At 36.6% G+C, this 14,189-nt stretch overlaps 3 protein-coding genes across 4 annotated transcripts; 2 read left to right on the top strand and 1 right to left on the bottom strand.

Annotated features, from left to right (window-relative positions):
* Positions 1-95: 95 nt before the first annotated feature.
* Positions 96-3,901, bottom strand: LOC143446376 (AP-3 complex subunit sigma-1-like). Of its 2 annotated transcripts, XM_076945983.1 has the most exons (7): positions 2,712-3,901; positions 2,401-2,492; positions 2,088-2,199; positions 1,722-1,793; positions 1,487-1,594; positions 1,320-1,380; positions 96-672 (listed from the first exon to the last, which is right to left on the bottom strand). In XM_076945983.1, the coding sequence occupies exons 1-6, from the start codon at positions 2,778-2,780 to the stop codon at positions 1,321-1,323; spliced, it is 513 nt and encodes a 170-aa protein (XP_076802098.1). In that variant the 5' UTR covers positions 2,781-3,901; the 3' UTR covers positions 96-672; position 1,320. The 2 variants fall into 2 exon arrangements, with proteins under 2 accessions (XP_076802098.1, XP_076802097.1); XM_076945982.1 differs by lacking the exon at positions 1,320-1,380 and having other exon boundaries at positions 2,712-3,888.
* A 3,853-nt stretch (positions 3,902-7,754) lies between these two features.
* On the top strand, positions 7,755-9,305 carry LOC143445652 (uncharacterized). Its single transcript, XM_076944906.1, has 2 exons — positions 7,755-7,883; positions 7,981-9,305. Exons 1-2 carry the CDS (start codon positions 7,850-7,852, stop codon positions 8,847-8,849), a joined length of 903 nt encoding a protein of 300 aa, XP_076801021.1. The 5' UTR covers positions 7,755-7,849; the 3' UTR covers positions 8,850-9,305.
* Positions 9,306-9,451: 146 nt separating this feature from the next.
* Positions 9,452-13,479, top strand: LOC143445651 (uncharacterized). The gene is made up of 2 exons (XM_076944904.1): positions 9,452-10,224; positions 10,302-13,479. The coding sequence occupies exons 1-2, from the start codon at positions 10,168-10,170 to the stop codon at positions 11,565-11,567; spliced, it is 1,323 nt and encodes a 440-aa protein (XP_076801019.1). The 5' UTR covers positions 9,452-10,167; the 3' UTR covers positions 11,568-13,479.
* The last annotated feature ends 710 nt before the right edge of the window (positions 13,480-14,189 follow it).

The following is a 14,189-nucleotide window of genomic DNA, read 5'->3' as shown; positions in this document are numbered from 1 at the left end:
GTAAGCATGCATTTTACCTGCTGTGATTTTTAATTGAATTCAACGCTGTTTTTTCGAAAGCGCCGTCGCATTCCACAAACACCAAGCAATAAACCTTAAGTTAAATTTGACATATATTTTCGTCAGAATAACATAAACATTGCACTGATCAAAGACGAATACAAACTACGCAGTTTTTCCTACATACAGTAAGTGATATAGGTCATTCAATAATCCTAACATTAGGTATTGGTGTTCTGCATTTACAAACCGGTATCTTTTATGTGATAACTTTTGATTCATGCACCATTTTCCTGACATTAACACTTTCCATATTTTCAAAAGTATGCCGTTCACTGTGAACCACTCATTTCACTTCTAAAAAACAAGGTGCTACTTTTGTACGTTAAAATGTACGTTTTACTTTTCACCAGAAATATTGTTAACAGTTGTACACATGATATACTTTGTAACCAACAAAGCTGATTCAAGAACAGTCATTAGAGTACGGGTTTTGAAAGCAATTCTACCGGCTCCAACGAAGAATATGCTTCCCATAAACCATGAACAATTGGTTCATCTAAATGATGGTAATTTTGACAAATCTGGTAGTTTCAAGTCTTTAGGTAAGCTAGGAAGGTCGATATTCTTGATAGCTGCAGCGGCTTTTGCAGGTGCAGCAGACAGGCCAGCCTAAAACATTTAAACACTCTTGAATTAATATTTAAACTAGAGACCTGTTTGCTGAGTAATGACTAAGAATATATTACATAAAATGCATATGTCAAGTACTCAAGTCATAAATACAATCACATGCAGGTACATCTGAGTTTTATGCAACTTTCTTTTTAAATGTTAAATGACACCGCTTATTGCCACTGCCTGAACAATCAGGATAGTGAGATAAGCCTAAGCAAAGAATTTTATGCAAACATGACCAAGATCTCATGAAGAGAAATAACGATGTGTTGTCTAAGACAGAGATCAATAATAATATTAAAAGTGGTACTATTTCTGAATTTTAAATTCTGCAACATTGATCATGTGAACTATCTTTAACTGTCTATCAGTAACTAATCTTTAATCTGTTTCAAAAATAAGCAAAGCCAATGCAACTACTTGTCCACACAAATTATTAATCTACCGTTAAACAACTGATGATTGACATTTTGAAAGGTTAGGATATAGTTTTTATCACATGCATTCTACAGCAATCTAAAAACACGATTAATGTAAAAACAACAAAATTTAGTTATCATTACGGAAGCCAGAAGAAGTAATACATTTGCTGCCATAAAATTTCTCAACCATACACTCTGTTAATCAAGCGTTTTATAAACCTTATGTCCTAGATAAAACTGCTGAAATGACTTTTTCCACTTCTTGAACTATTACTGAGCTCTACGTAGAAATAATGAACGACATGAATGATGTTTCCTGGTGTTTCGTATTTTACAAATTAAACACGCTTTGACACAAACACAAGATATTTTCAGAGAAGTCTTACCTCAGATTTTTCCAACTTATCTTGTTCCATAAATCTAGTCACTATTTCATTCATGTTTGTTTCAAGGACCATTCCACCCATTACTATCTCAGACAGAATGTTGTGTACCTTTATGCAGATTGAGTACATCAGCTCATAATAAACTTTATGAACTGTTTAACAAATGGAATATAGCCTACTATTTACTTGTGGCTGCATATATATTCTAAAGACAAATATCATGAACAAAACTCACCTTATCAACATGAAATATCAAATCTAGTTCGCACACATTTTCAAAAGATCTGTCCAAGGTTTCAACGAAAACCTGTAAATCAAAACATATACAGTATACCGCAAATAAGTTGATCATACCTTGAGTTCTTGGATTATTATTTGTAATAAGTTCATAAACGTTATTAGTTCTTATGAATAAAGAATATTAAAAAAAAAAATTATCGGTAACAATACAATAACATTCAAACATTTATTTACTCTTACTCAGCTTGGTACATAACTACTTACTACTTATAAAAGGTATTTAGCAAAACAAGAATACTATATTAAAACTGTAGACCAGACCCCAAATGTATAAGTGTATAAGACTAGATAAGTAAATTACCTGAATAAGATCTAAGATTCCTAGTTCACTTTCAGAAGAATCCACACAAAACACGAAATAAAGTGTTGCGTAGTGGCGATAAATGAGTTTGTAGTCTGAGCCCCCAATTAATCTAAAACATAAATATGTATATGCTTCAACAAAGCAAAGTATTTGATAAAAATGCAATACTTCATAATTCAGCTTATATTTACATTAAAGCTGAAACGATCCATTGCTTTTATTTTACTTTTTAAATTATGTCAAAAATGTTCTGGAAAAGTAGCATAAAATGCTCATAATATATAATCTAGAAATAATTTGATGGTCGTACGTTCCTCCTTCCAAAAAGCTGCACACATCATCATCCCTTCTGGAAACCAGATGGAATGTCTCACGAACTATATGCTGCTGTTGTTCCTCTGTCTAATCAAAAGTGTTACAAAAGGTTATTGTCAATTACACTATGGACCATGACAGAACAGTTTTCTAAAGAAAACTCTATTGAGCAGGTAAGTAAGTTCACTACACATCATAACTTTGGCACATTACATAAGCTTGTGATTGTGCATCATCCGCTCTTTAACACCGTTTAACAAACCAAAAAAAATTAAAATAAATATAAAAGAAAAGTACCAAACTTACATAATGTTGGTAGAACTTGCACAAACGAGCCTTTCCATGGTTATTAAATACCAATATTGCTTTTATCATATTCACAGTATATATGTTATATATTTAGCTTAAATCTTTAACACAAGCAATTTGCATGACTTGGTTAGCTGTGTAACTTTAAACTATTCTTCAACTCGTGTAGCGATGATGTCAAACAGCATACAACACAAGTTTGGCTCAACATTAACAACACAGAATTCGTTCATGTGTGTTCCGGAAAGCAAGAGACGTTCTCAATAAGACAGCAATGCAATATTGCAAGGCCTAATACATGATTGTTCTTTGAAACATACAGCAATGAGCTCATTAGCCTTTAACATCATTTAACAACAGAGATTGGGTGAACTCAACGTTTCAAAGCAGCAAAGTCTAAAACCTTAAATTAACTCTGGAAAGAAATTGTTTTGTACAATTTTGTTCCGACACTGAAAAGGAAATTGATCAACCGCACATTACAGAAGGATAAAATTTATGGCTGCTGCGCAGTATGTAAAAAATGCAGTCTCTACTGATGTGCAGTATTGATTTTTATTCATCTGTTGCTTGAACACACCACCTACTCGTCTGCTTAATTTCGCTTTTTTCAACCTTGAATTTGAATTGGGGTTGGTTGGGGTATATAGTTTATGGTTATGATTTCATGTATTTGGTAAAAGGGGCACAGCAAATCATTTAAAAAATGAGATTGCAATTCGTCATGCGGAAAAAGAGGAAGGAGATCTTCTAAGACTGCATTAAAGTGATGTCTGCCGATACAACCTTATCTTGAAAATATTGCCCAATTGTTTTCCAAGGAAGTAGATAGTGGACGCCATGACAAATGTCTGAATAAAAACACATTAAAACAAACTCGGTACGAAAACCATCATATTTTTACCCCTCATGAACATGACTGGACTTCACTGGAGACGTTGAAGCAACAGCAAAGAGACGTCTCCACTAATAAAATCATTAAAGGTTTGAAAAATAGGTTGACAACATAATGCTTCTGATGCTTTTCTTGTGCGGTAGCCTAGTCAAAGTCAGAAGTGTAGGTCGTAAAAGCTTAGCCTATGTCCGATTAAGCGTCATTTGAAGAAAATTGCAAGGTAAGGCTTTGAAACTGAATAAATTACGATTGTTTCAAACACAGAATATCCGTTAGCACAATCATTTGCACTCGTGATGTTACGGCATCCTTTGGACCACATAGGCTATCAGTCAAACCGGTACCGTAGGACTACTTGTTGCCGTGGTTGGGCTATAGGCTGCCACCTATCAAGCCATAGGCAGTTAGAGTCACCTACACAGGGTTGCCATACCGTCCTTATTTCTAAGATTTGTCCTTCATTTGAAGGTCCGTGTCTTAGAAAATATTTTTGTCCTTTTTTCTAAGAAATGTCCTTATTTTCACTTGCGTCCTTATTTTCGTCTTATTTTTAGGGCAGAGGTTCGTATTTTGGGCATTTTGACACCTTTAGTATACTATTTTGTACCAAAGATATACAAATGACAACATGCAAATAGTATCTCGTTTTTTCATTTTTAGAACATTGATTGCCTTCTCCTGTTGTGCACTGTTTAAGGTAGTATTCTTCTTTAGTTTCCTGTTCGTCCTTATTTTTGAGTTCAGACCGATGGCAACCCTGCCTATACAGCTGATATATACACAGGGTTGCCATCGGTCTCAACTTAAAAATAAGGACGACTAGGAATCGAAAGACGAATACCACCTTAAACAGTGCACAACTGGAAAAAGCAACCAATGTTCCTAAAAAAAAAAAACAAGACACTATCTGCATGTTTCTAATTTTGGTATCTCTTTGGTACAAAGTGGTATACTAAAGGTTTCAAAATGCCCAAAATACGAACCTCTGCCCTAAAAATAAGGACGCAAGTGAAAATAAGGACATTTCTTAGAAAAAGGGACAAACATATTTTCTAAGATACGGACCTTTAAAATAAGGACAAATCTTAGAAATAAGGACGGTATGGCAACCCTGTATATACATGATATAGGCCTACAGTAGGTAGGCCTATTATTAATTCATCACTTTGCGAATGTTGTCTGTGATTGCTTATGGCATCAGAAATGTCTTCATCTACCTCACAATTAAAACCAATTTTGCGATTTTCTTTTGCCGATAACTCCCAAACCACGATTTATAATTTTTCAAAAATATTTTACCAAAATATGGAGCGAAAAGAGTTCTTTCATAGAAGATCAACTTGTTTTTGGACTTGCCTCTCATTTTAAGTTTATCTTTTCTTGTTAGCAACAGAACAACAAGTCAAATGTGTCGCCAACCCTGATAACACAACGTTTACATTACGTGTGGCAGACTGAGCAAAACACGTCTTTATACTACAGTACTTGGATTTTTTAGCCAAGCCTCAGGATTGCAAATCAATGTTAACCCTATCCAGACCGGGCTCGCGACTTTACGATTTTAACTAGGTGTGGCCGACGCTGCACACACATTTTCAATCGTTAATTACTCGAAAACTATACGTCGTAAACTGATCGGATTTTTACAGGTTAGCAGCAAAAACATCTGGCTTCCTGTATAGGCTACATCATAATTGTAAAACTAAATAAAGTGAAATTAGTGTAAATTAAGTATTCGTAAAAGTGATTCATTTCTAGAAATTTTTCTTGTTAGGCTGCGCCCCCGTTGTGCGGAAAGCCAGCTGACCGCGAAAAGAGAACGCAAGAGAATAGTTATTCGAGTTAGTGGTACGTAAATGAGTAAACGAAAACGATTCGCTTCAATGCGAAGAGGGAGCAAAATTATAAAAATATGACAATATCTCCAAAATTGAAAAATCCAACTTTATAAAACAAACATGGACAGATAGCTGAACATTTTTTAGGAAAAGTCACCAAATTTCAAGTTTCTACAGCAAACAATGCAACTGTACGCCACGTTTTTCTGTGACTGTGTGCAGGAGAAGCCAAGCCTAGTGAAAATAGGGTTAAGAAAACTCACGCGCTGGCGCTTGAGATAGATGACATCCAAAAAGCACGTCTACCCACATACAGTGGGCTTCAACCTACCTGAAAATTTTAGGTACAATGTTTGGTAATCCAAACAACAACGGTGCGAGTGTTTTTCCACTAAAACAACTAAAGGAGCAAAAAAAGCTTTTAAGGAAAATTCAAACCACCTTTGAAGCTAAAAGAGTGTACTTGTTAGATTTAAATTATTGCCTATAGGCCTAATTGGTTATACATCGCACACGCACCCCATGACCCCAACAATTGCGCAGTGTATCAATTAGTCCGTAGAAAAATTCGTTCTTAAAAACCCTGAAGGTTACACAAATACCCAACTCTTCAGAGAACAAAATAGAAAGGCGGGTATAAAATATTGAACATCCCTGTGTAGTGTATTGAAGTGCTATCTTTATTGTATTGTCTTATGATGTGTATGTTAGATTGCTTTCTCAAGGTTTTGACAACCGGGTTAATTCAGTCTTTATAGAATCGTGTTTGTGATACAAGGCTGCCACTCGTAGGGATTTTACCCTACGGTAGGGTTTTTTGGCCCCTTGTAGGGTGTAGGGTGACCCTACGGGTTTTTCACCTTTATTCATAGATTTCCTTTTGTTTAAAGTAAAATAAAAATAAATTCAAATAATAAATTTACTGAATAATGACAAAAACATAGTCTAAGCCAGGGGTGGCCAAACTGCGGCTCTTTAATGAATTAGCATTGTTGAATTAGACATGCATTTTCCCGGTCTAGACGAGTTGTTTGATCAGATTATGAAACAATGCGTTCTATCTCATGTAGTAACGATGGACTCATTGTTGTAACAATGGACACTTTAGTTAAGTAAATTGTCAGATTGAAGCTGTACGTCAGGGCTGACCTAGTTTTAAGTCTTGGTTATGGTTATACTAATAATTGTAAATTGCAAAAAGAGTTGGAGAAGCCCAGCAGGTGGAGACTGGAGAGTGAGACTGTGAGACAGCAGATGAGCAGAATCAGCAGATTGAACAGACAGGATTACAGGAATCAAGTGATCTTGTTTTGATCAAGTCAAGTGATCTTGAATACGATACTTTTATCATTAAATTACAATAATTCTGGTTGTTGACAAGTTGACAACGGTAATGCCCAAAGAGGTGAGATCCAAAAATTCTAGGTTTCGATCGCAAAGCTACAGAAAAGAATGGGAAAAGGAAAACTGGGCACAAGGATGGTTAAAAGTTTTGTCTCAGGGAGCATCAAAAGCATTTTGTCAATTTTGTGACAAGAACATTCTTGCTGGGAAATCAGAACTAATGAGGCATGCAAAAACTGCTCAACATTGTCAAAATGCTGCACAAGTTCTTCGAAGCACATCGATGGAGCAATATGTCACAAGTAGTCAAGGCTGCATCAAAGCTGAATTAAATACTGTGGCCTTAATTGCAAGACGCAATATTTCTTTCAATTTCATGTCATACATGGTACCAACCCTGAAGCATATTGCTAGTGATTCCAAAGCAATAAAAGATATACCTCTGGTCGGACAAAAACAACATATCTACTAACAGAATGTCTAGCTGTTGATGCTCATGAAAGGTTAATTCAAGAGCTACAAGAAGCTAAAGGCCTTTCAATTCTCTGTGATAAAGCATCAGATATATCAATGAATAAAATCTTTTGTATAAACGTCCGCTACTTATACAATGGATCACCAAGAACACAGTTATACCAACTCATTATGCTAAAAAGGGGAAACGCAGAAGCTCTATTTGCTGCCTTGGAAGAAGCATTGGTTAAAGACAAACTCACATGGCAACAAGTGGTTGGATATGCTTCAGATGGAGAAAATTTGATGCAAGGTGGTAGTAATTCATTTTTAACACGGATGTTAGAAAAGATTCCTGATATTTTTGTATTGAAGTGTTATTGCCACAGCATCCATCTAGTGGCAAATCATGCTTGCAAAAAGCTTTCAAAAACAGCTGAACAACTTGTGCAAGACATCTATAATTATTTTAAAAATTCATCCAGCAGACAGGAGTCATTGAAAGAATTTCAACATTTTTGCAAAACGGAACCACACAAGATGTTGAAAATGTGTCAAACCCGGTGGCTTTCTTTACAAATGTGCACCTCAAGGATAGTAGAACAATGGAAACCACTGCAATTGTTTTTTACTGCAGAGGTATTTGAGGATCAATCAGCAACTGCTGAAAGAGCGCTCAATGGTCTAAAAGCACCTTATCTGAGGGCCACTTTTGAATTCATGAACTTTGTTTTAGATGAACTCACTGGGTTGAATCGTCTGTTTCAATCCAATGAATTCCAGCTGCACAATCTTTATCCCGAAGTGGTCCATGTGATGAAAATGTTTGCTTTGAACTTTATGAAGCGATCTTATATCAAAGATAGTCGTATCCACCATCTTAATGTTGACGACAGCTCCCGCTGGCTTTCTATCCAAGAGGTTTATCCAGGCTTGATGGCAAGTGACACAATCAAAGAATTGCTACCTCATCAGAAAGAAAGTTTCTTGGAAAGATGTAGGGAATGGTATAGGGAGGCAGTGAAGCAATTATATCGAAGGATCAATTTAGATGACCCTGTACTCCAATCTCTTTCGCATTTGAAACCATCTGCTATTGTTAACGAAACTTCTTCAATCACGGCTGCAGCCACGATTGCTAGTGGACTTCCTTGCATTACAACTATGCTCAATGTTAATGCACAGCAGATTGACCGACAATGGAGATCACTTTTAGCAGATGAAAATATCATCTCTGGACAATGGAAAGGCAAGTCATTTGAAAATTTTTGGCTTGCTATGGGCAAAATTGATTCTTATAGAACTCTGGCAACATTTGTGCTGCAGGTAGCTGCTCTTCCACAGAGTACTGCAGTGGTGGAAAGAACATTCTCCAAGCTGAACTTAAACAAAACCAAACTGCGAAACAATCTTGGTGTAAATACTCTTGAGGCAATTATAAAAGTGAGTGAGAAATTTTCTGATAATTTTGACGTCACACCAAGACTAGCTCGGCTGCATGCAAATGCTAGACGATCATATATGAATAAATATTCTGCTGATGATTGTGTTGCTGCGGAAGAGGTGGAATTTATGGACAATGATGATTTTCCTTTTTGTTTTTGATCTCAGAAGATCACTGCCTAATTAGTTTCTTAGACAACTTTGTGATTTATATTCATAAATGTTTGTCATTTGATAATGGTACAGTAACTGTGGGTATGAGACACTGTGTTAACACTGCCTATTTGCACGTATGATACGGTAACTAGTTTATTTGTTGTAATTTATCATTTCCGTGATTTTAACACTATGAGTCTATGACAAGTGCTTCAATGTTTTGCAGACAGTATTCCACTAACTGTAAAATTAATATTGAAATTGTTTAATGTTTTTGTGATGTTAGTTATGACATTTGGCAGTCTGATGTACTTGTAAAGGAATGTTTCGTACTGTGAGTTGTTTACTGTGATGCTGTATCGTGAGTTGTTTACTGTGATGCTGTATCGTACTGTGAGTTGTTTTCTTTTTTTTTTAAATATTTTTTGGGTTAGAAGATGTCTTATGATGGGCTTGCTTTAGTTTGATAGAGTTTGCTTCGTGTATATAGGGTATGATAACATGTATGGCTCAGCTTCACCACTAAAATTCAGAAAATTGAGGTAAGATAACCCTGGTGGTTTATATTCTGACTTAGTTGTTGAGTACAAGCACCAAAGAATGTTATCTGCTATTGCTCTTGTTATAAATTCAACATTACTGATATATTCAATTAGTGGAAACACAAACGTCAGTAAATGTTGAACTACCGTAAAACCTCTATTTGAGCGCCACCTTTATTTGAACGACACCTCTAATAGAACGCCACTTTTAAAGAAGGGTAGAAAAATAGAGCGCCTCCCTCTAATTGAACGCCACCTCTAATAGAACACCACTTTTAGCAGCGGAATTGTATTAGCAGGTCTCTACTGATAATTCTGACCAGCTAGTCGAAAAAATAGAGCGCCAACCTCTAATTGAACGTCACCTCTAATAGAACGCCACTTTTAAACAAGAGTTGAAAAATAAAGCGCTATGGCGGTGAAATAGAGGTTTTACGGTACTTTAGTTCTGATGCTTTTGAACTGAAACTAAAGTAGTTATAAAGTGCCATAAAACTGCCAAAATTTCTTTTTTTTTTGTTCAAACTGCGTAGGGAGATGTAGGGTTTTTTTAGGTGTGCTGGTAGGGTTAATTTCTTTTTTTGAGTGGCAACACTGACTGATCAGCGTGTTTATGATGAATACAATACAAAAGTAATACAAAACACGACATTTGGCGACGAGGATGGGATAAATGATCGAGATCTGCTTAAGAAGGTCGAGTTAACTAGATGAAGAAGTCGTGTGTTAGCTAAGTTACTGCACGTAGTGAAAAAAACCTAGCCTTGGAATGGCTGAAGAAAATGATCAACAGCAGCCTGGACAGCAAAATGAAATACTTGCTAATCCTCACAGGAACGGTAATGTGGAAGTTGTTGCCAGAAACATGAGGACGATTTTGTGCGATATAAGGTCGTTAAAGGTATTTGATTTTCAGGGAGACCCACACAGTCTGTCTCAAAGATGGATAAAGTGGACCAGATCGTTTAATCTTTACGTCAATGGAATTGGAGTAACTGATAATGTGCAGAAAAGATCACTATTGCTGCACACGGTAGGGGAAGAGGTACAGGAGCTATATTATTCGCTTGTGAGCGAGCAGAATGCCATAAACCAGACATATGAGGAAACGGTTAATGTGCTTAATGAACAATTTATTCCCAGAGCTAATGTTCACTCCGGATCATCATGCAATCTTTTAAGCAGTGATACATGGGAATTTCTGAAGAAGTCAAAGATGAAGATAATCAAGAAAACACCAGGGTCTAAGAAGAAGCTGTTTGGCTATGGAAATGACAAGCCACTGCCAATAAGAGGAACATTTGAAGCTGTTGCCAGAAACATGAGGACGATTTCGTGTGATATGAGGTTGTTAAAGGTATTTGATGTTAAGGGAGACCCACACAGTCTGTCTCAAAGATGGAGAAAGTGGACCAGATCGTTTAATCTTTACGTCAATGGAGTTGGAGTCACTGATAATGTGCAGAAAAAGTCACTGTTGCTGCACACGGCAGGGGAAGAAGTACAGGAGCTATATTATTCGCTTGTGAGCGAGCAGAATGCCATAAACCAGACATATGAGGAAATGGTGAATGTGCTTAATGAACAATTTATTCCCAGAGCTAATGTTCCATTCGAAAGACATGTGTTTCATCAACTGGTACAGAACAGTAACGAAACAGTTGATCAGTATGTTTGTAGATTGAGACAACGCGCTGCTACTTGTGAATTTGAAAATACGGACGATCGCATAAGGGACCAGGTGCTTGATAAATGCTACTCTAGGGAGTTGCAAAGAAAATTCCTTGAACAGCAAACGTTAACTTTGGCCGATGTGATGAGAATAGCCAAAGCCCACGAAGCAGTGATTGCCCAGACTAAATTTATGTCAAGCACTCCAGACTCTGTTCGGGTTAATGCAGTGACAGGATCGAGAAGAAACCAGATAAGATCTACAAACAAGGAAGTAAAAGAATGCTTTGCTTGTGGTCGAAAAGGTCATTTTAAAGGTGATGCTCAATGCCCGGCTAAAGGTAAAACTTGCAACAAGTGTGGAAAAGTAGGACACTTCGGGATGAAATGTCGATCTAGGACAATTGATTATAAGCGATCACCTGAACATGGCAGAGCCAGAAAGCCAAGAAGAGATAGACCAAGGACACATGCTGTGAAAGAAGAAGAATCCACCGAACATTTAGCATAAAGTCAAGTAGACAAAAGGGATTTGTGACTATATCTGTTGGAGGAGTTAAAAGGGATATGCTAGTTGACTCCGGATCATCATGCAATCTTTTAGGTAGTGATACATGGGAATGGTTAAGAAGTCAAAGGTGAAGATAATCAAGAAAAAACAGGTCTAAGAAGAAGCTGTTTGGCTATGGAAATGACAAGCCACTGCTAATAAGAGGAACATTTGAAGCTGTTGCCACATCAGATGCCTCAGGTGAGAAATGTGAGGCAGAATTTGTTGTAGTGAGTTGTGACGGAACTTCACTATTGGGAAACAAATCAGCAGAAGAATTAGGTCTGCTCCATGTTGGCCCATTTCCACATGTTGTCAGCAATGTGAATAAAGATATAGTGAAGCAACACAAAAGTTGTTTACAGGAATTGGTTTACTAAAGGACTACAAACTCAATTTTTGCACATTGATGAATCAGTAAGACCAGTTGCACAGCCAGTGAGAAGAGTACCTTTTCAACTGAGAGACAAGGTAGAGGAAAAGCTGGATGAGTTACTCCAAGCTGACATAATAGAAGCTGTGCCAGAAGGTCCGACTACATGGATTTCACCTTTAGTGGTTATACCAAAGCCAGATGGTGATATAAGGATTTGTGTAGATATGTGTAGAGCAAATGAAGCTATCGTTCGAGAATTTCAACTGTGGAAGAGTTGTTGCTGGAACTCAACGGAAGTTCTGTGTTAGGTAACGACCAGATCCAGATCATTTGAATGAGGAGATTCGTGATGCCAACTGGGAGAACAAAATCAAAGGGAAAATGTACACTGACCAAAAGAGAAAAGCAGTTAATTCTGAATTTAAAGTGAGTGACGAAGTACTAGTAAAGGGTCAGAAAAGCAACAAGATATCAACAACATACGACCCAAACCCACACAAAGTGGTCAGTGATAACAAAGGAGAAATAACAGTACAAAATCAGGAATGAGTTGAAATAACACGTAATTCCTCTTTCCTGAAACACTATAATCGTGATGATAATGTGTCTGAAAAGGGTGATATACCTGCTTGTAAAAATAATACAAATGATGTACTGGTTGAGAAATTGCCCAAGGAAAAGTTGAATAGCAGTCCGAGAGTTGTACAAAGTAGACCGAGTCGTACTATTAACCAGCCGGTGAAATATCGTGATTATATATGTTCTTGAACAGTGTATAACTGTATATAATGCTGTATCTGTGTAAGTGTTACTATGTGAAGTTTATAGCAATTGTGAAGATGATGTTCATAAACTAAAGTAGGTACTGCCAAATTGTGATAGATGCAATTGTGAATTGATTAGACCTTTACCTGAAATTATGTAACGTACTACTATTACTTATGGGAAATTTTTTGTGCCTTTTGAACAAAATTGCAGTGTGTAGTTGTAAAACCTATTTGACTTGCTTTCAATGTGTGATGACCACTGTTTATAAACAAAGCTTGCCAAATTGAGTTTTTGCTGTAATTAGTATTTTGTTTTAACTGTGTTTAGCAGTATTTATGTTGCATTCTTGTTGTGGTACAGTAGATATATTTCTGTGAGATTTTCAGTTTCTTTTGAAGTGTAATCTTTCTGTGAGCTACAGTTGTATTTCTTCAAGCGTGTCTGCTAAACTGTCGGTACAAAGTTTTCAGTGTAATAATGGCAAAATACCTCTTCAATGATATTATTCCAATAACATATTAGTGTCTTGTTTATTTGGGGTTAGTTTTAATCTAAAGAAGGGGGAGATGTAGTGTATTGAAGTGCTATCTTTATTGTGTTGTCTTATGATGTCTATGTTGGATTGCTTCCTCATGGTTTTGACATCTGGGTTAATTCAGTCTTTATTAAATTGTGTTTGTGATCATCGTGTTTATGATGAAAACAATACAAAAGTAATACAAAACACCACACCCTGTATATGCTGACCTATTTTACCTAAAAACGTTGGCAGTGTATTGCAGGAAAAAGGACTAATCGGAGATAAGCCAAACTGCATCATAGAATTGCAGATAGTTCACAAGCTGTCAAATACCTTCAAATTAGTTATCAATAATATAGTCTCCTACTAAGCCAATCTTTCAAAGTTATTTTACAAACAGGTTTTAAGTACAACTGGGAAGTATAAAATTACGCTAAAAGAAATCACATCAGGAAAAGTGAACCCAATGTACCTGCGCATGATAGCTGAAATTGAACTGCAGTACCTCACATATTCAGACAAAACCTACAGCAGAATACGTTGATAAATATTCATCACCTCATGTAACCCAATCGACTGAAAACCTTCAACTTTAGACTTGTGTGGAATGACATCCCCTTTAACACTAGAAGGACGGCAATTTTCGTATACCTAGAAGGACGGAGTGCGTCAATTGACGCAAAAGGTCAAAACGGCGCAAATCTAACGTTTTTTGTTGAGAAAACTGTGCTGTTGCTCCGAAAAAACTACTTCTATCGCATGTCCGCTTTGTGCATTTTAATTAACAAAAGCAATCGCATTGAAAATACAAGCACTCGTGCCTAAACACTTCTGTTTCACGCAACTCCTTTTTCTTCTTGCACTCTTCCGGGACTTCTCTCCTGTTCTGGCGCATTGTCCCTACGAGGCTGCACTTCTT

The sequence above is a fragment of the Clavelina lepadiformis genome, chromosome 2 (genome assembly GCF_947623445.1).
Source record: "Clavelina lepadiformis chromosome 2, kaClaLepa1.1, whole genome shotgun sequence".
Lineage (NCBI taxonomy): Eukaryota > Metazoa > Chordata > Ascidiacea > Aplousobranchia > Clavelinidae > Clavelina > Clavelina lepadiformis.
Note: the sequence above shows the minus strand (reverse complement) of the source record. Positions and strands in the feature narration are given on the sequence as shown.

Coding starts and splice junctions, on each gene's coding strand:
- LOC143445652 (XM_076944906.1), top strand. CDS start 7,850: ATGGAAACCACTGCAATTGTTTTTTACTGCAGAG. Junction 7,884..7,980: donor AATTGTTTTTTACTGCAGAG/GTATTTGAGGAT, acceptor ACTTTGTTTTAG/ATGAACTCACTGGGTTGAAT.
- LOC143445651 (XM_076944904.1), top strand. CDS start 10,168: ATGATCAACAGCAGCCTGGACAGCAAAATGAAATACTTGCTAATCCTC. Junction 10,225..10,301: donor TGCTAATCCTCACAGGAACG/GTAATGTGGAAG, acceptor TTTGATTTTCAG/GGAGACCCACACAGTCTGTC.
- LOC143446376 (XM_076945982.1), bottom strand. CDS start 2,780: ATGATAAAAGCAATATTGGTATTTAATAACCATGGAAAGGCTCGTTTG. Junction 2,493..2,711: donor GCAAGTTCTACCAACATTAT/GTAAGTTTGGTA, acceptor ACTTTTGATTAG/ACAGAGGAACAACAGCAGCA. Junction 2,200..2,400: donor AGCTTTTTGGAAGGAGGAAC/GTACGACCATCA, acceptor TTTATGTTTTAG/ATTAATTGGGGGCTCAGACT.